This window comes from Suricata suricatta, chromosome 17 (genome assembly GCF_006229205.1).
Source record: "Suricata suricatta isolate VVHF042 chromosome 17, meerkat_22Aug2017_6uvM2_HiC, whole genome shotgun sequence".
Taxonomy (NCBI): Eukaryota; Metazoa; Chordata; class Mammalia; order Carnivora; family Herpestidae; genus Suricata; species Suricata suricatta.
This window is the reverse complement of record NC_043716.1, coordinates 13,900,850-13,919,889: the sequence shown is the minus strand read 5'-3', so window position 1 is coordinate 13,919,889 and position 19,040 is coordinate 13,900,850. Positions and strand designations below refer to the sequence as shown.

The 19,040-nt window shown below is 44.5% G+C and overlaps 1 protein-coding gene across 5 annotated transcripts in view; it reads right to left on the bottom strand.

Moving 5' to 3' along the window:
• PRPF8 (pre-mRNA processing factor 8) overlaps nucleotides 1-19,040 on the bottom strand; it is a 31,637-nt gene that overhangs the window by 2,388 nt on the left and 10,209 nt on the right. For all 5 annotated transcript variants that reach the window (XM_029927502.1, XM_029927506.1, XM_029927504.1 and 2 more), the window contains exons 24-39: nucleotides 18,736-18,852; nucleotides 7,100-7,347; nucleotides 6,819-6,998; nucleotides 6,485-6,620; nucleotides 6,205-6,374; nucleotides 5,937-6,066; nucleotides 5,666-5,812; nucleotides 5,179-5,339; nucleotides 4,797-4,988; nucleotides 4,242-4,479; nucleotides 4,030-4,158; nucleotides 2,842-2,955; nucleotides 2,589-2,762; nucleotides 2,098-2,291; nucleotides 1,151-1,390; nucleotides 913-1,054 (exon numbers count right to left, since the gene is read on the bottom strand). In XM_029927502.1, coding sequence (XP_029783362.1) covers nucleotides 913-1,054; nucleotides 1,151-1,390; nucleotides 2,098-2,291; nucleotides 2,589-2,762; nucleotides 2,842-2,955; nucleotides 4,030-4,158; nucleotides 4,242-4,479; nucleotides 4,797-4,988; nucleotides 5,179-5,339; nucleotides 5,666-5,812; nucleotides 5,937-6,066; nucleotides 6,205-6,374; nucleotides 6,485-6,620; nucleotides 6,819-6,998; nucleotides 7,100-7,347; nucleotides 18,736-18,852 — 2,712 coding nt within the window. The remainder of the gene's footprint in view (nucleotides 1-912; nucleotides 1,055-1,150; nucleotides 1,391-2,097; nucleotides 2,292-2,588; nucleotides 2,763-2,841; nucleotides 2,956-4,029; nucleotides 4,159-4,241; nucleotides 4,480-4,796; nucleotides 4,989-5,178; nucleotides 5,340-5,665; nucleotides 5,813-5,936; nucleotides 6,067-6,204; nucleotides 6,375-6,484; nucleotides 6,621-6,818; nucleotides 6,999-7,099; nucleotides 7,348-18,735; nucleotides 18,853-19,040) is intronic.

Genomic DNA, 19,040 nt, shown 5'->3' with positions numbered 1-19,040 from the left:
CTCTCTCTCTCTCTCTCAAAATTAAATAAAAAAATTAAAAAAAATCTAATTCTGAGAATTCCCTATTCTAGATTCTAATCCATCTCATTTTAGAATTATGCAAAAATTTCTTCCTGTTTTTAGTGTGTCTTTTGTGGCACACTTTGTCACACACAAGTTATTGATTTTGATTATGGTTTTGTGTTTTTTTGTAAAAAATTTTGCAATGTTTATTTTTGAGAGACAGTGAGCAGGGAGGGGCAGAGATAGAGAAAGACACGGATTCCGAAGCAGGCTCCAGGCTCCAAGCTGTTAGCACAGAGCCTGATGCAAGGCTTGAACCTATGAACATGAGATCATGACCTGAACCAAAGTTGGCTGCTGAACCGACTGAGCCACCTAGGTGCCCCATGGTTTTGTGTCTTAAGAAGGCTATCTCGGGCACCTGGGTGGCTCAGGTGGTTAAGTGCCTGACTCGGTTTCGGCCCAGGTCACGATCTTATGGTTTCATGAATTCAAGCCCCGTGTTGGACTCTGGGCTGTCGGCCTAAGATGCTTTCTCTCTCTGCCCCTTCCCCACTCACGCTGTCTCTGTCTCTCTCAAAATAATACTCTACAGCTTAGTATTTTACATTTAGACTTTACTCCACCTGCATTTTTTAAGTATTGTAAGGCAGGGTTCTGACTGTTTCAGTACCATAAAGCATCCTTAGTCCTACAGCTCTGATACGCATTTATTATACATGCAAGAATCCCTTTCTTACTATATGCCATCTTCTTCCAAAAACTTTTGGAACTCTTAATTGCCATAGCTTTATAATGTTAAAACGTTATGTATCTGGGGGGAGGCAAACCCTCCTGCTGTTTTGGTCATTCTTATGTACCCTGAATTCACCAGGCACACATATGGCTTAGTTGAGCATAATTACTCACTTGGGCCCGCAGGTCAGATATGCAGATGAACTTCTTAAGTACATTCTTGGGAAGGATATAGGTGTATCCGGTCTCCTTGATGTCATCAGATGAAACATAGATGTGATTGGTCCTCAGGTGAAGGTTGGCAGCAGAGATGGCCCTAGAAACGGCGGGGAATGTCAGCATTTCTCTGGCCTAGCACCTCAGGCAGCATCAGTAGGCTTTGCCATCCCTCCCCCTCTCCCCGTCACAGTACCTAACCCGCCATTCAGTCTTCGATGAGAAAGTCTGGGTCTCATAGTTGCTGGTGGTAGAAGTAATGATCTCGTCACCATGCTTGTTGACAGTCCGAGTCTGTGTTGCTGTCAGCTGGGACTGCTCCTTGGTCTGCTTCTCAATCTCTGCGATCTGCTGCCGCTGCTGTGACGGTGCCGAGATCTCCATGCCCAGGATGATGTCTCGAATTTCTGATTGTGTCAGTGATGCCACATTCACACTGCGAGGACAGCATGGGTCACACCACAAGATCCCTTCCCCTTGGTCAATCATGCCTCAATGGCAAGAGTGTAACTTGGTAGGGCAGGGGACTCCACACCCTCACCCCAGACAATCCTCAAGTGGCACTGATAAAGATCTGTCACAGCCCAGGATGGCGCTGCGCACATACGCCCTTTCAGCAGTGCTCACACCTGCCCGGTAGCAAGATCCCCCTCTTTTCCTTGACAAGCAGGGCCCTGGTTTATAGGACAATTCTGAAACACAGAAAGCCTTAGAACATGTTCCCGATCGTCGCTGGTATTGTCAGTCACCTCAGTCGTCCTAGGGGGTCTGTGGAAATCGATGGACATTTTCCTTCTTGGTTGCCAAAATGACAGGGAGAGGGAAGGAAGGGACGTGCGTGCTATTAGCAGCAGTACCTGGGGACCTGGGATGTTAAAACTTCCTGTAACATACGGATGGTAAAGAAATGCCCTGCTCAAAACGGCAACACGAAACAATCCCCATGAAGCAGAATGAAACCCTGAAACACTGATGTTTTCTGCATTTCCTGAAGACACTGCCTCTTTTCTATAGGTATCTCCAGGGCAAGTCCTTGAGAAATTTCTGAGCCTAAATGTTTCAGACGACCCAGAAACCATACACAGAACCATCCATTTCACCCTTTTTGGAGGTCCCACGTGTCTCCCCGCCACCACCGCTCACTTGTTTTTCTTGCCATAGTCGGCCAAGATCAGGTCTTTGAGCTGCACTTCCACCTTGATCCACTCCTCGTCAGTCAGAGTGGGCCAGATATGGTGTGGCTCTGTGATAGTCGTCTTGTCTGGCTTCAGGATCACCTTCGCCCGGTCATTGTTCACATGCAGGGCACGCAGAATCAGGATGAGGCGGGAGAAAGCCTGAGAAGAGGTATGGCAACAAAGGGGGGGGTTTAGCCACTTGATGTCCTCCCCCTTTCCTCGATTCTGTCCTTTCAGTGAACCTAGAAATTGATTTCAAATTCTAAGGTACAGCCTCTGCTGCTCTCCCAGTCAACTTTATATGTAGAACATAGACTTGCTGGCTCATCCACAGGTTGAAGATGTAAAAATGGCCCCATAAGGGACCTGGGGAAAACCTAAGGAAGGCACAGGATTGTCATACGGCCCCAAACCCACTCCTCTTAGAGTAACTTTCTTTGTTAGGTAGTTTCATACCGTATAAGATGAGATAGTCTTGAGCCAGTCATCATAGAGATTAAAAAGAACCATCTGGGGTTCAGTGGCTTTAAGGATAAGGTCCCCAAACTTCTCCACCTTGAGACAAGCCTGGAAAGGGAGCTGGAGCTCCGATCCTTTGATCACAATATTGGGGAAGTCCAGCAAGTGCACCTGAGACAAGATCAAGTCCAAGATTAGGAACAGCCTGTATGTCTAAGCCCTCCTTCCTTCTACCTCATCCACCTCTCACCTCCAGTGGGTCCAGCATGCCTTTCCTGGTGACAATGATCTGCTTGGGCTGCTCCTCCACGGGCAGGGATCGGATCAGGGCAGCCACCTCCTCAGCCGTCTTCCACTTAGCCAACTAAACAGGGAGGGGGAGGAAACGGAAATTGGAGTCTCTACCACTGCAGGTCAACTAGAACAAAAATGCAAATCAACCTATGTTTCTGTTGTGCACTGTTGGCCAGGTACTTTGGAGGTCCAAAAAAAGTGTCAAACGGCCTTGCCCAAAAGTTTTTTTCAACACAGCTGGCCAGATGAAACTCACACAAGATATACCACAAGCTGGTACTTGATTATACAATACCAAGTGTCTGGGACAAAATACATTAAGGCTCAAATTGATAAAAGGCTGTACACAGAATCAGGTCTTAGGGGACGAGGAAGACTGTGATTAACATAGTAAAGAGGAGAGATCACTCTAGAGAGAAAGATATAGGAGCAAAGCCACAGAAGTGGAAATGAACATCAGAGTTTGGGGATAGGAGGATCCTGGCTGTTGCAAAAGGAAACACATTTTAAAGAGAAAGCATGGTTGGACAGGCTGTAGCCCAGCCAGATTATCAAGTGTTCTAGAAAGCCAGAGAAGAGTTATATCACCAAGCAAAAAGGGTTATATAGAAAACCGTAGGGGCGCCTGGGTGGCTCAGTCGGTTAAGCCTCTGGCTTCGGCTCAGGTCAGATCTGTGCTGACTGCTAGCTCAGAGCCTGGAGCCTGCTTCCGGTTCTGTCTCTCCCTCTCTCTCTGAACCTCCCCCTCTCATACTGTCTCTCTCTGTATCAAAAATAAATAACATTAAAAAAAATTTTTGAAAAAAAAAAGAAAACTGTAGAGAATCAGTAAAAATCATGTTTTAAGAATACTTTCCCTTTACAAAGATGATTTCTGGTAGTCCTGTTTAAGGTAGGTTAGAGATGGGAGATTCAGGAAACAGAGAGACCAACCAGTAGGTAATGAAGGCCCTCATACGCTGCTGGGCCTCCTGTGGAATACTCCCCAAGTTAAGTAATTCGGGGCAAAGGTTCAAATGAAACACCCTGATCTCTCAGAGAGAGAAACAGGAGGACCTCCCACCCGCGCTCTCTCATGCACACCTCCCCCAAAGAAAAAGGGGTAGCAAGTTTCCACAGCCTCTCGACCCTTTAACCTGCTCACCTGCCCCAGACGCTTCTGTCCAGCCCACACAGATGTGTGGATTATCTTGAGGAACAGCTGCCCTGTGCGTGGATTGAAGATAAAGATGGCCCCATTGATAGGTTTGGTTGTCAAATTCCCTTCAAAGGTCTAAAGAATGATACCATCAGTTAGTGCGGCCTTTCCCTTAGGCACACATATGCCCACATCCCCACCTAGCCTCTAATTCTCACCTTGTGAATAGTCACTCTGTAGACATTCGTGTCATCCACAAACCAGATAATCTGGTTGGAGAAGAGCTCACCATAGTTCTGAGAGGACAGGTAGGGCTCAGTGGGCTCAGATGAATAGAGCTGCAGCCCCTTGCGGATCCGTTCACGTAACACATACAAGGCAGGGTTTGCCTTCATGATCTTGGCCATGGCCTGCTGTATGAGAGGCTTGCTGCCTGGGAACCAGTTTCCGTAGGCACTACGAGAATAGAAGAGGCAAGAAGAGTGAAGACCAGGCTAACGAGTGTCTGTCCATGTACACAGAGGCAAGGAAGAAAAAGTCAATGACCCAGAAGAGGAAAGGGCCCCACAGGCAAACTACAAAACATGTATGCATTAAAGTACGGGGCTGACTAGGTGCCTGGCTGGTGCAGTCATGTAAAACATGTGACTCTTGATCTCGGAGTTGAGTGTCTGAGCTCCAGACTGGCCACAGAGTTTACTTAAATAAATAAAAAGTATTAAAACATAAAGTATGGGGTTGACATACATACATGCTTCTGAACACCAACTTACCTATGCAGGTTATAGGCCAGGTCAATGGCAATGAGCACACCAGTGGGTGAAGGGTAGATACTCATGTTGTCTGTGGTGTAGTCCAAGAACTTGGCCCGGGCGTAGCGTTCAATGTCATGGGAATCATAGTCTCCCCAGCGCAACTGGATATCAATCCAATACTTCTGAGTGGTGGTACTGTCCATCACATCCCTGAGGGCAGAGAGCGGTTAGGAATCCAGGCTTCAGGAAGCCACCGACACAACCCATGTCCCAGAACCACATCAACTCTCAATCACTACATCTAAATCTCAAAAAGGGAAGAACTGTTCCCAAAGTAGCACACGTAGAACAGTAAAACCAAGCTTCTTGGATACGAAGGGTTGGGTTATAAAGCACTTACTTGGAGTCCGCCAGCAATGAGGGCCGGGAGACATTCCACTTATATGAGGCAAAGAGCAGGATATCTGCACAGGAAGAATTCATCTTATAGGACTTCCGAGGGTGAATTGTCTCCTTTTGTACCGTTTCAATTTCTAGCGCATCCAGTTCCTGATCAAACACCTGAAGGCAAAGGTGGAAAGGTTATGACTGCTCGTGGGAGCCCACTTATAATGAGGCTTGTAGGAATTCAGATAATGTGGCACCTGGCACCACAATGCAAGTCTCCTCCTCGGTGCTTCTAGGGTGGACATCCCATGCCAAGAGGGAGCTGATTTTTTTTTTTTCCGAAGCTTCACACCCAGCCCAGAGCCCAAGGTGGGGCTTGAACTCACACAACCATTAACTCAAGACCTGATCTGTGTGTGACCTAGAGTCAGATGTTTAACCAGCTGAGCCCAAATGGACCTGACTTCTGGCAGTGCCCTGTGCCCTCGCTCCTGGCCCACCTGACACAAGTCCATCACAATGCTCTCGTGGATCTTCTGCCACAAGTGGGCTCGGAAGATCTGGATGAGAGAGATCTTGAGCGTGGGGATCTTGCCATGCATGAAGATACCCGTCAGGTCCAGCTGCACCTGAAAGCCTACGTATACCTGATGGGAAAAGACAGTGTAAGTGACACCAGATATCAAGACACTTGTCCTCAGGACACAATGAAGGGAGCAGGAACGCTTGTTTTTTAGCTCCCCCTCATATAGGTCTAGCAATCACACTCACATTGGCTCGGTTGATGGTTGGGGACCACCAGAGGGTGAATCTACGATTGGGAATCTGGTTCAATCCTGATCGCTGAGCATTGGTTAACTTCTTCCACTTCATAGACTCCTCAAAACCACTGGCCTTCTCCCTGGAGAAGAGAGACCAGGTAAAGTGAGAGCCTCTCCCAGGGTGCTGTCCTCTGGTGAACACCACAGAACAAAAGGCACAAAAGGGATGAGCTAAGAGTTAGGACAGGTTACTGTAAGGAGAGAGAGAAAATCCTCACCAGAAAAGCCCCTCCCAGGTAGGGAAGTACGTGCCCTTGAAGAGTGTGTGTTCCAGAATGCCTTCCACACCACCCAGGGCCTGGATCATGTCTGTACGGTAGTTGTTCAGGTTCCAGAGCTTCCCATCATGCCGCTGGTGTGTCCACCAGAAAGGGTTCTGCTTCAAAACCTAGATGGCAAGGCAAGCACCATCAAGCTTCTGGGTGTCTACTGCCCAGGTTCCTGGCACAGCCCTGGGCTCTTGTGATGCAGGGAAAATCTCTTATCCCCTCCATGTACCTGGTACTGCTTAAAGTCAGTTCGAACACGCCAGCCTTTATCATAAGCCAACGTGTGCCGGTCCTTCTGGAAAAGGGTGTTGATTCGAGGAATGCCACGATCCCATGAATCCTCTAGATCTTCTAAGGTCAGTCGTCTGTCAAGGAAAAAATACTGAAATCAAACATGTGCTCACACAAAGAGTTTACCCAGCATTCCTCCCTGGCCAACGACAGATGGGTCAGACGTGGAACCTACTTCCCTGGTCTCCATGAAAGTATAGCACGCTCTGCTCCTGACCTGCACGCAAGGCCACACTCCCCAGCAGGACTGCTATGCCTTCCTGCATGTGTACCTGTTCTGAGCAATGGCCTCTTGTCTCTTCAGTGCGTATTCAGCCCAGACCCGCTGAGAATCGATGAACTCGCTCTCCCACGGCTGTATGTAGCGGTACAAGTTGGGAATAAGCTGGTCTTCCTCATGGCTCATTCCTGAACGAAAGTGTGTGATTCCTACATCTGTCTGCTTGGACCACCTGTTTGGGGGCACAACCAAAATTGGAGAAAAAATAAAACCTAAAAGTAAAGAAATGTCCCCTTCCCGCAGGGTCTAGCAAGATTTTTAAGCAAGTCCTACCGGAGGTCAGACTGGGGGATGAGCACATGGCCCATTGAGAGCATGCCGAGTCCACCCAACTCCTTAGGGGTGTAGAACACAACAGGAGGGAAACGACTTGGCATCTTGGAGTTGAGGCCGATCTTGATACGTGTCTGGATCTTGTTCTCACACTTCACCAACAAGTCCAAGAGCTCCTGGGTGTTCACCACAGCCTCCCGAAAGTACGTCATAAGGCCAATAAGAGCGGTGTTCCACTTATTCACAATCTGAAAATAGTGGGGGAAAAGTAAATTACAGGTGAGCCATGGGAGGGAGAGGCAGTGGGGACTCCTTGATCCAATTAATTATATTCTTCCTAGTTCTCGAGGAAGATGTGGGCTCAGTGTCATTAGGGAAGTATATGTAAGTCAAAACCACTATGAAATGCTATTTAACACTCACAGGAATGGCTATAAAACAGTGACAAGTGTTAACAAGAATGTGAAGAAAAGGAAACACTCCTGGGGCACCTGGGTGGCTCAGCTGGTTGAGCGTCCAGCTTCGGCTCAGGTCATGATCTCGCGGTTTGTGGTTTCGAGCCTCACATAGGGCTCTGTGCTGACAGCTCTGAGCCTAGAGCCTGCTTCACATTCCGTCTCCCTCTCTCTATGCCCTTCCCCACTCATGCTCAGCTAAACATTAAAAAAAAAAGAAAAGAAAAGAAAAAGAAAACGGAACATTCTACTATTGCTAGTGGGAATGTGTAATGGTGCAATCACTTTGAAAAACCTGGTAGTTTAAAAGGTTAAACAGAATTACTGTGTGATCTAGCAATTCTACCCTTAAGTATATAACCAAAAGAAACGAAAACCTACATCTGCACAAAAACTTGGACACAAATGCTCACAATAACATTATTCATAATAGCCAAAAGGTGGGAAAAACTCAAATGTCCACAAACTGACAAAGATAAACAAAATGTGGTATATCCATAAAATAGAACATTATTCACCCGTGAAAAGGATTCTTCAAGCACTGATACAGGCTACAATGTAGTTGAATCTTGAAAACATGTTAGGTGGAAGAAACCAGACCAAAAAAGGTCATGTATTGTACAATTCCGTTTATATGAAATATCCAGAACAGGCAAATCCATTCAGACAGAAAGTAGATTCATAGTTGGCAGGAGCTGAAGGGGGGGGGGGGCAATGAATGACTACTGCTAATGGATACAGGGTTTCTTTTTGGGGTGATGAAAATATTCTAGAATTAGATAGAGGGAATGGTTGCATAATATATACTAAAACCATGGAATTGTACATTTTATTTTATTACTTTCTTTACTTTTTCTTTTAATTAAATTTCTAAAAACTTTTTTTAATGTTTATTTATTCTTAAGAGACAGAGACAGAACATGAGCAGGGGAGGGAGAGAGAGAGGGAAACACAGAATTCGAAGCAAGCTCCAGGCTCTGAGCTGTCAGCACAGAGCCTGACGTGGGGCTTGAACCCACAAACCATAAGATCATGACCTGAGCCAAAGCCAGATGCTTAACCAACTGAGCCACCCAGGCGTCCCCATTAAATTTTTTAACTTATTTTTGAGAGAGTGTGAGCAAGAGAGGGCCAGAATGAGGGAGACAGAGGATCCAAAGCAGGCTTCGTGCTGTGAGCACACAGAGCCCAATGTGGGGCTCGAACTCGTGAACTGTGAGATCATGACCTGAGCCGAAGTTAAGAGTCAGATGCTTAACCAACTGAGCCACCAGGTGCCCCGCAATTGCACATTTTTTAAAAAAAGTGTGAATTTCATCTCAATAAAAAAAATCAACTAAGGCAATATAAATACTTAAAAGCAAATACAGTAAGTAAACCTGAGGTGGGTGGGGGAGAAAAATGGATGAGAAAAATTACTAAAAATTAATAGAAGGAATAAAAACTAATGGGGCCACAGAAATTGCCTTCCAACTAGAAAACTAAACACATAAAAGAGTATCTTTAGACAACTCACAAAGTGGCACCTCAGACCATGACCCTTGAGGAAAAGGAAACAAATGACATGAGCTCCAGAACTGCCCCCAACTTACTGCTTACTGAGCTTCCAAGCTGCAGCATCCACACAGAGGGTAACAGAAACAGGGCCCAATAGTCTCAGTGAATTTAAGAGATTGAACTTAGATTTCAGGAGGCCAAGGCAGCTACAAGAAGCCAGGTCTCCAGAAGAGATTTCTGGAGATCCAAGAAGGGATTCCCCATGATTCTGAGTGAGTACCAATCTGTATGGAGTAAAGAAAAAACTCCAAGAACACCACCAGAGATCAGAAAGCTGAGCAAGTCCCACAGGTCATATAAGGTTGGCAGCAGGTTGGGTTCCCACCAGCCCCAGCAGAGAGAACCTGTAATACATGGCAATTGGAGGGGGCACCTGGGTGGCTCAGTTGGTTATGCATCCAACTTCAGCTCAGGTCATGATCTTATAGTTTGTCGGGCTCTGTGCTGACAACTCAGAGCCTGGAGCCCGCTTTGGATTCTGTGTCTCCTCCTCTCTCTCTCAAAAATAAATAAACATTAAAAACAAAACAAACAAAAAAACCCCACAGGAATTGGGTAGCGTCCCCAGAAGGTTATCAACCTAGCAGCAGAGGTTCATTTGCCCCAGAACAAAGGGTGCTATAGAGTTGCCATAACCACGCTTAAAAGCAAGTCTTAAAAAGATCAAAGTAATCCACAAGTTACTGAACTGCACCCAAAACACAACTCAATACTCTTCAACAAAACGTAACAAAACCTATCAATAAGTAAAATTCAAAATTTCTAGCATGTAATAAAAAATTTTCATGCAAAGAAGTAGGAATGAATTATCCATAATGAGAAAAAACTCAATCAACAGAAAGACCTAGCAATAACATATGTGATGAAGTTAGTAACCAAGGACCTTAAAACAGCTTTAATTATGTGTGAGTATACAAAGTATGAACATTGTAAAAAGAAAATACTGAAAATCCAGATGGAACTTTCCAGAGATAAAAATTACAGTATCTGAAATGAAAAAATACACTGATGGAATTAATGACACTAAAATTGCCAAAGAAAACAATGATTTATATTAATAGAAATGAAAGCAAAATAAATACTTTTCCAGACAAAAGCAGAATGCATTCACTGCAAGTAGACCATTACTACAAGATTTAAGGAAATTCTTTAAGTAGTATGAAAACAATCCAGATGGAAATGTGATTTACATCAAATAACCGAGAATACCAAAGTGAGTAAAATGTAAAAGATATTTTTACTCCTTCTGTAATTTCTATAAAAAAATAAAGGCTGTTTAGAACAAAATTAGTAACAAAGTAATATTATATTTATAATACAGGTAAAGTTAAAACATATGACAAAAATACTACAAACAATGAAGGGGGAAATGGAAGTATATAACATTGGGAGGTTCTTGCACTATATGTAAAGTAATCTTGGTAGAAGACTAATGGTCACAGTGGACCATGCTAAGTCAGTGATGTACACAGCAACCAATATAAAGAAAAAAAAATGTAGGGGCACCTGGCTCGCTCAGTCAGTAGAGCATGCAACCTTTGGTCTCGGGATTAGAAGTTTGAGCTCCATGTTGGATGTAGTGAGTTCTTAAAAATAAATCAGTAAAAACAAGTATAGTTACCAAGCAAAGGGTTAAATAAAACAAACAAGCCCACTCAGGGCACCTGGCTGGCTCAGCTGGTAGAGCATGAAGCATGCCACTCTTGAGCCTGGGGTTAGGAGTTCAAGCCCCATGTTGGGTGTAGAGATTTCTTAAAAAAATAAATAAATAAAATCTAAAAAAAAAAAAAAGTAACAAAAATCCAAAAGAAAGTGGGAAAAGAAAGCAGAATAAGAACCAAAGATACATGATGGCATATTTATTATTTTTTAATGTTTATATTTGAGAGAGAGAGAGAGAGAGTGTGAGCAGGTGAGAAGCAGAGAGACATGGAATCCAAACCAGGTTCCAGGCTCTGAGCTTTCAGCAGAGAGCCCAACGTGGGACTTGAACTCACAAGCCATGAGATGATGACCTGAGCTGAAGTCAGATGCTTAAGCGACTGAACCACCCAGGAGCCCCTCATGATGGCAGATATAAACCTAACTATACTGACAGTTCTATTAAACTTAACTAGAGATTAAAAGTAAAAAGATGAAAAAAGATACCCAGGCAAACACAAAACAAAGCTTGCATAGCACTACTATCAGACAAAGTATCTATGTATGTATGCGTGAATCTGTAACGCCCATTTCTAATTCCAGCTGTCTCTTCAGGTGCCTGACAGCACTCCATCTGGCACACTTCCCTGGCCATCACCTGTATTCAGTTCAATGTTCCCTGGAAAAAAGGTTTGTCAATGAAATGGCTCCCCTCTCCCCTAAGCCTAGTATCTTTGATGAATTCTTTGTTGGTTTTCCATCTGCAAGCCCAATTACATTTTGCCCAACTTTCACTTATATTCAACAAGATGTCCTGATCACTGCCTTTTTATACAATTACAACCTAATTGTTATGTAATTTTGTTTTGACTAAATATTTTAAAAGTTCCAGATTTCTGAAGTTCAGAAATTCTTCATGCTCCAAAAATATAATTTTCTTATAAATATCACGTGGCTTTATGCTAAAAGTTTGGACGTCTCTAATAAAGTTAACTATGTCTCTGAACAACCCCTTCCAAAAACAAAACAAACAAAAAACCCAACAACAAAAAATGGACCTGAAGGAGGAAATAAATAAATCCACAATTATAGCTGGAGATTTTCAAAACTCTTCTCTCAGTAATTGACAGCAGACAAGAAAATCATTAAGAATATACAAAGACTTGAACAGCACAATCATTCAATCTACTGGAGCTAACTGAGATTTATAAAACACTCAGGGTGCCTGGGTGGGTCAGTCGGATGAGCATCTGACTTTGGCTCAGGTCATGATCTCACAGTTCCATGAGTTCAAGCCCCACATCAGGCTCTGTACTGACAGCTCAGAGCCTGGAGCCTGCTTTGGATTCTGTGTCTCCCTCTCTCTGCCCCTCCCCCGATCACACTGTCTCTGTCCCTCAAAAATGAATGTTAAAAAAAATTAAACAAAAATAAACAAAAACAAAAACACTCTACCCAAAAACAGAATATAGATTCTTTTCAAGTACCTTTTCAAGTCACCTACACAGACCATGTATGCAGTCCATAAAACAAGTATTAAGACATCTGGAAAAATGAAGGTCACACAAAATGTCTTCTGACTATAATAGAACTAGCAACTAATAACAAAAATACCTAAAAAACCCTCAAATATTTTAAAATTAAACAGCATACTTCTATGAAAAATTTTTTTTAATGTTTATTTATTTTTGTGTGAGAGAGAAAGAGCACGAGGAGGAGAGGGGTGGAGGGAGCCACAGAATCTGCAGCAGCTCCAGGCTCTGAGCTGTCAGCACAGAGCACTATGGGGGGCTCGAAAGATCACGACCTGGCTGAAGAGATGCTTGCTTAACCAACTGAACCACCCAGGTTCCCCTAAACAGCATACTTCTAAATAATATATGGGTAAAATAAAAACTCTCAAGGTAAAATAGAAAATATTTGAGTGAAAATAAAAACCCAACTTCTCAAAATTTAAGGGATGCAGTTGAAGCAGTGCTAAGAGGGAAATTTACAGCTGTGAATGCTTGTATTTAAAAAGAAAGATCCCAGGGTGCCTGGGTGGCTCAGTCGGTTAAGTGTCCAACTTCAGCTCAGGTCATGATCTCACGGTTCGTGGGTTAGAGCCCCGCATCGGGCTCTATGCTGACAGTTCAGAGCCTGGAGCCTGTCTTTGGATTCTAGGTCTCCCTCCCTCTCTGACCCTCCCCTGCTCACGCTGTCTCTTTCTCTCTCTCAAAAATAAATAAAACATTAAAAAGTTAAAAGTAAAAAAAAGAAAGATCCCAAGCTGATCTAAACTTTTACCTTAAACCAGAAAATTTTAGAGCAAATGAAACCCAATGTAAGCAAAAGGGAAGATACGTTTTGAAAATCATGAAATAGAATAGAGAAAAATAAAAATCAATGAAACCAAAGCTGGTTCTTTAAGATCCAAAAGGTTCAAAAGGCAAAGTACAAAACACCAAATGATATAATCAAGATTTTAAGGTAAGAAAAAAGTTTTCTAGATAATCACTGAAGTGCAAGATCACACTGGCTAGAGTTACCATAGAAATCAGCCTGGAGCAAATAGCTATCTTCAGATAGGCAACATAAAAGGGACTTCAGAGTTAGGTAACAGCCTGAACCAAATCACAAAAGCTACAATGAGCATCTAGCTTGTACTTAAGTTGAACCAACCAAGACAAGGCCTATACAGAAAGGTAGGCCAGGGGCCAGACTGAGCTAGATCTGGGAGGAAAGGCAAGCGGACCTCAGCAGGACAACTGTGAGGCTTGGTAAGCTCTTGGACTGTGGCTGGTTCTAGGCACTGCCAGCCACATGGTCTCCATCACAGAACACACCAGTTCTGTACCGCAGTTACCAGTGCTTTATTCCTGGAGGGAAGTCTGAATTCCCAAAAAGTACCACATTCCTTCACAAACAACAGGAGTATTCAACATTCCTTCATGACAGCAGGTGCCTGGGTGGCTCAGTTAGTTAAGCATTTGACTCTTGATTTCAGCTCAGGTCATAATCTCAGTTTCTGAGTTTAAGCCTTATGTGGCACTCCATGCTGTGAGCTTGGGATTCTCTCTCCCTCTTTCTCTGCCCCCCACCCCTGCTCTTCCCCTCTCAAAATCAATAAATAAAACATTAAAAAAAATAGCAAGAGTTGCTGGAAATTCAGGGAGGCAGGAAAGAAAATGCCAGAGTGACTACACATGCTAGGTAGCAGATTAAGATCTTTACACACATTATGCCTTTAAGTCTTCATAAAAGAAACAAATTCAACTTCTAAAACTTGCCCAACACACCTCATGACCCAGTTGGAAGGGCATGTGGAAAAATAAAAATCCTGTTAGGACAACAGGGTTCTAGATATTTTCTTGGTTTTGTTACTATTTTTAGGGCAGTGAATATACTGCGTATGTTACCATAATGGATATATGTCATCATACATCTGTCCAAACCCACAGAATATACGCCACCAAGAACCGAAGGCATACTATGGCTTTTGGATGATTATGATGTGTTGGTGTAGGTTCATCCTTGGTAAAAAACATACCACTCTGATGGGTGATGTTAATAGGGGCGGCTATGTATGTACAGGGATAGGGAGAGTTCATGAGAAATCCCTGACCCTTCCTTTCATTATAAAACTAAAATGGTTTTTAAAAATCAAGTCTAAAAATAAATACCGTAAAATAAGAGTCAAAACAAAACTCAAAAAAGAACAGAGAAATACACCTCCTGCCAGGCCAAGATGTTCTCTTGAGGCGTCTCCCTCAGGCTTCAGACTTCAAGTCATCCGGACAGGCTGAAAGGGACGCCTCGGGGAGGGAAGCAGAGACGGCCATGTTGGGAAGGTGCCCTAAGGCCCTTCGGAACCTGAAGCTAAGTGTGCTGCACCTTGTAAGTCAGACTATCTACACCCATCTCTGTTTTCCTGGCTATGCCTGGCCCTTACCAAAACCCTGCTTCAACGTCCAGCCGTATTTTCTAACTCCCACTGGGACTGAAGAGAAGGGCCCCCACCTGCACGCTTGGGCTAGTGTGCTGCACACACCGGAAAGCAAGGATGGCGAGAGCACCTGAAGTGGCAGTGGTGGCAATGACTGCAAGAGTCCAGTTTTAGAGGACAAGAACAGGGCCACAAGGTCCCGCCACCTCTCACCCTATTGGGTATTTCCTTTCTGTTATCAACCTTAGAAAACGAAGAAATTGTGTCACAAGAACTACTTTACCTTAACACACGTCAGGAAAAAACTACAATATTCTGCTACCTGTTCACAACCCAGATGCCTCTACTTAATGAGAGCAAACATTTACTCCGCAATTTACAGAATAATTTACCTTACTACATTCATTACTTGATTCTCGCAATAAGCCCTCTGAGTTAGGTAATACATCAGCATTCCCGGTTTTCTTATTTTTTTGAAATTCTACTTAAATCCAAGTTAATTAATATATAGTATAATAATGATTTCAGGACAATTTAGTGATTCATCACTTAGACCGATCACCTGGTGTCCTCCCCCATTTAGCACATCTCCCCACCCAACAATCCTCCCAAATCCTCAGTTTTAGAGTATCTTATGGTTTGCCTACCATTAAAAATTTTTTTTAATTTATTATTTCTGAAAGAGAGAGAAAGTGCATAAGCGGGGAAGGGGGAGAGAGAGAGAGAGAATAGAGGATCCAAAGTGGGCCTTATGCTGACAGCAAAGAATCTGATGCAGGGCTTGAACTTACAAACTGTGAGATCATGACCTGGGCTGAAGCCGGATGCCTAACCAACGGAGCCACCGAGGCGCTCCTGCCTCCCATTTTTTAAAAAATGTATTTATTTAAGTAATCTCCACACCCACCATGGGACTCAAACTCACAACCCCAAGATCAAAAGTCCCATGGTCTACCAACCGAGCCAGCCCTGCACCTCATCACTGATATCCCCTTTCCAGAGAGAGCTGAGGCACAGGGTGGGGGACTTCCCCCAAATCTCAACTAGTTAGGTGACAGCTGTGATCTGAACTCCAATCTGACTTGTAACCACTATAGTAAATCACGTCCTTAGTCTGTGACATTATTCAGGCTCTTACCTCTCACACGTCTACTCTCTTGATTCCTACACTCACGACCACTAGCCTCTTCCTACCCACTCCCCGCCCCCATAATCCAGGATCCCAATAGGGGCCAGGACTCTTGATTCTCCTGCATCCAATCCTGCACCACACAGCAGTCCTATAGCAAAACCCCAATCCCGAATCACCACTAGAATATACCCACTTTGTCGACCCTCTCACTGAGTAGCTGAGTGCTTCTGGGAAGAACTCACACTGAGCTATCTTCTATTTTCTTGAAACCCACCTGGAGCACAGTTTCTTCAAAAATTGTGTCATGCCCTCACCACTGTGACCAACCGACGCAAAGCTGAAAAATTCAGTACTTGTTATAACTTCCCACTCAACTTTACATTCACATATTCCAGACCTCTTTTCTTTTAGGTTCAGAGGAAGGTTCCCTCTGCTTGCCCTTCACTCTGCACCCACTCAACTCCGGGGAAGACGGCTCCATCACTTACTATTCTGTTCTCCCACACCCTGAACTGCTCCTGGCTCCTTCTTAATGGAACATCAGTCAGTCCCATTTAAAAATACTGCCTTGGCCTAGATCTCCCTCTAGGTGGCATCTCATGTCCTTCCTCCTCCTCCAGCTCTGGCAACTGGACAGTCCTTGCTGTCTCCACTCCCTCCCTTCCCATAAAGCCTCACCCACTGCAATCTGGCTTCTATCCCCACTATTTCTGAAACAGCTCTTGCTAAGGTCACCAATGACGTCCTGACTGGCAAATCCAATGGATACTTTTCAGGCCTTATCTAACTGAAACACTCTTAGGCAACTGACACTGTTAAAGGCCCGCGCCAATTCCTGACATCCTTGGCTGCCGTGGCCCGGCGCTCTCCGAGTCTGGCCACACTGCTGCTCAGGGTGTCCTACAGTCCACACTCACCCCTCTGCCCTTCGCACTCCTTACTCTGGCAAATCTTGCTCGCTCCTGAGCTTTAGGCCATCTCCTCCATTCCAAGAGACCCCTAAACCTACATCTTCAACCCAGAGATCTTCTCCAAGCTTCAGACTGCAAAGTATCTCCACTATACATCCTACAGGAGCCTCGAAGCTACTGCTGACTGCTCTCGTTTTCTCACCTCATTTCTCTCTGAAGCTTGAAGCTCAAAGTATTTTTCAGCAAATCTAAGAGATCATCAATTTAAGAGGCATCACTTGAGGAAAAAAAACACACACATATCAGTATATATGTGCTGATCCTGGAAGTGAAAACACAGGATGTAAGAAGTGCCTAACAAACAGCTCCATCTGGATGTTCTTAGGAAGCTCAAACTTTTTACATCCTGAACGAAATCCATTTATCTCCCCCTCCTAAACCTGCTCTTCTTCCTGTACCCTTCCAGTTGGTAGTGCCAATATCCACCTAGAAAGCCAGGCCAAAAACTGAGTGTCATTTTCCTTTCCCTCTGGCATCCCACCAAAACGAGGCTCTGCTGATCTTGCCTGCTAACAACTTACCGGCTCCGCTCCCATCCCCTCAGTGCTCTCGTCTCCACCATCAGGACTTCAGCAGAAATCCCCGGACTTGATCTCCCACCCTATTCCTCTCAACCCACCTTCCCCACAGCCACAAGAGCAAAGGCCCTAACACAAAAAGCTGGAAAAGTCACTCCCATACTTAAGAACCTCACAGGACTCTCTGGACCCCTGAATGGCTCAGTTGGCTAAGCATCTGACTCTTGATTTTGGCTCAGGTCGTGATCTCACAGTTTGAGAGACTGAGCTCCACATCAGGCTCTGTGCTGACAGCATGGAACCACTTGGGTCTGTCTCTCTCTCTGCCCCTCCCCTGCTTGCATGGGTGCAAGTGCTCACTCTTTCAAAATAGACAAACATTAAAAAAAAAAAACTCTCCAGGATTCTTAACAAGGCATGCAATGCCTCCCATGATCTGGCTCTTGATGATCTATCCAGCCCCCATCTCAGAACAGCCCCTACTCCATCACCGTACTCCAGTGAACCCTGAAATCCGCCCAGCTCCACACACACACATCATGCTAGTTACCTCTTCTTACCTAAGGCTGAAAGAAAGAATGCCCTCCCCCATCTACCTCATCACATGTTACTTCCTTCAGGAAGCCTTTCCTCCCCCTCTCCCAGACTGGGCTAGAGTCATTAACTTGAGTGCTCTCAGATTCCCAAAAAACACCATAGCTTTAAAAACACTACAGCCCATTATAGTTCTCTTGTCTATGGATCTGTCTCCCCAACCAGGTAGGTGAGCTCAAAGGCACGTGTAGTATGCGCAGAGTCTTGAACGCAGTACTTATCAGCAAACACCAATGGAATGAATGAGTTAGATACATAATTCTTGTTACCTGGCTCTTGGAGAGAATAAACCAACCTGAAAAGATGAACTTTCCCCTTCTACTATACTCAAAATGTGTAAGAAATTTTAAGAAACACTAAGGAGGGGTGGGGCACCTGGATGGCTCAGGTCATGATCTCACGATTTGTGGGTTCAAGCCCTGCATCGGGCTCTGTGCTGACAGCTCAGAGCCTGGAGCCTGCTTCAGATTCTGTGTCTCCCTCTCTCTCTGACCCTCCCCTGCTCACACTCTCAAAATATAAATAAAAGACATAAAAAAAAAGATGAGCTATATGAATAGATAATAAGCTTTCTGGAAGATGCAACATCAATTTGGTTCAAATTAAAGAATCCCACTTCTACTCTTACCTTAACTCAGAATTATCACAATGACATTCCCTACAGGGTATTATCAGAACCAAGGATGATTTGACACTCTAGGCTGCTAGATCATAAAGCATGGAAACTGGCACATAAAGCATGGCCAAGCTGGGAAAAAAGGAGAGCAAACCAAGGAAAGAGTTAAAAAGGAAAGGAGACGGATAGAGGACATGAGGGAGGCTGGGGCTGACTGACTTACATACCTTGGTGAAAGTGGTGGAGCCAGAGGCCATCAGAATTTGACGCACACGGTTGTGGAAACGCTGCATTGACTCATCATCCACTCGCAGGAAACACTGAGCTGTCCGCTCCTTAGTAACCTAAACCACAAGGTCACGGTTAATTTGTCTCTGATACTGCCATGTGAGCAAGAACCAACTGTGACCCTCCCCCCAAATAAGCGCTACCCACCCAACAAGGCTCGACTGACAATGAAAAGGTGTGATGTTCCTCACTGTCTGTACCCTGGAGGTGCAGGGTGGAAACGCTACTTCGAGCCCCCTTTTCA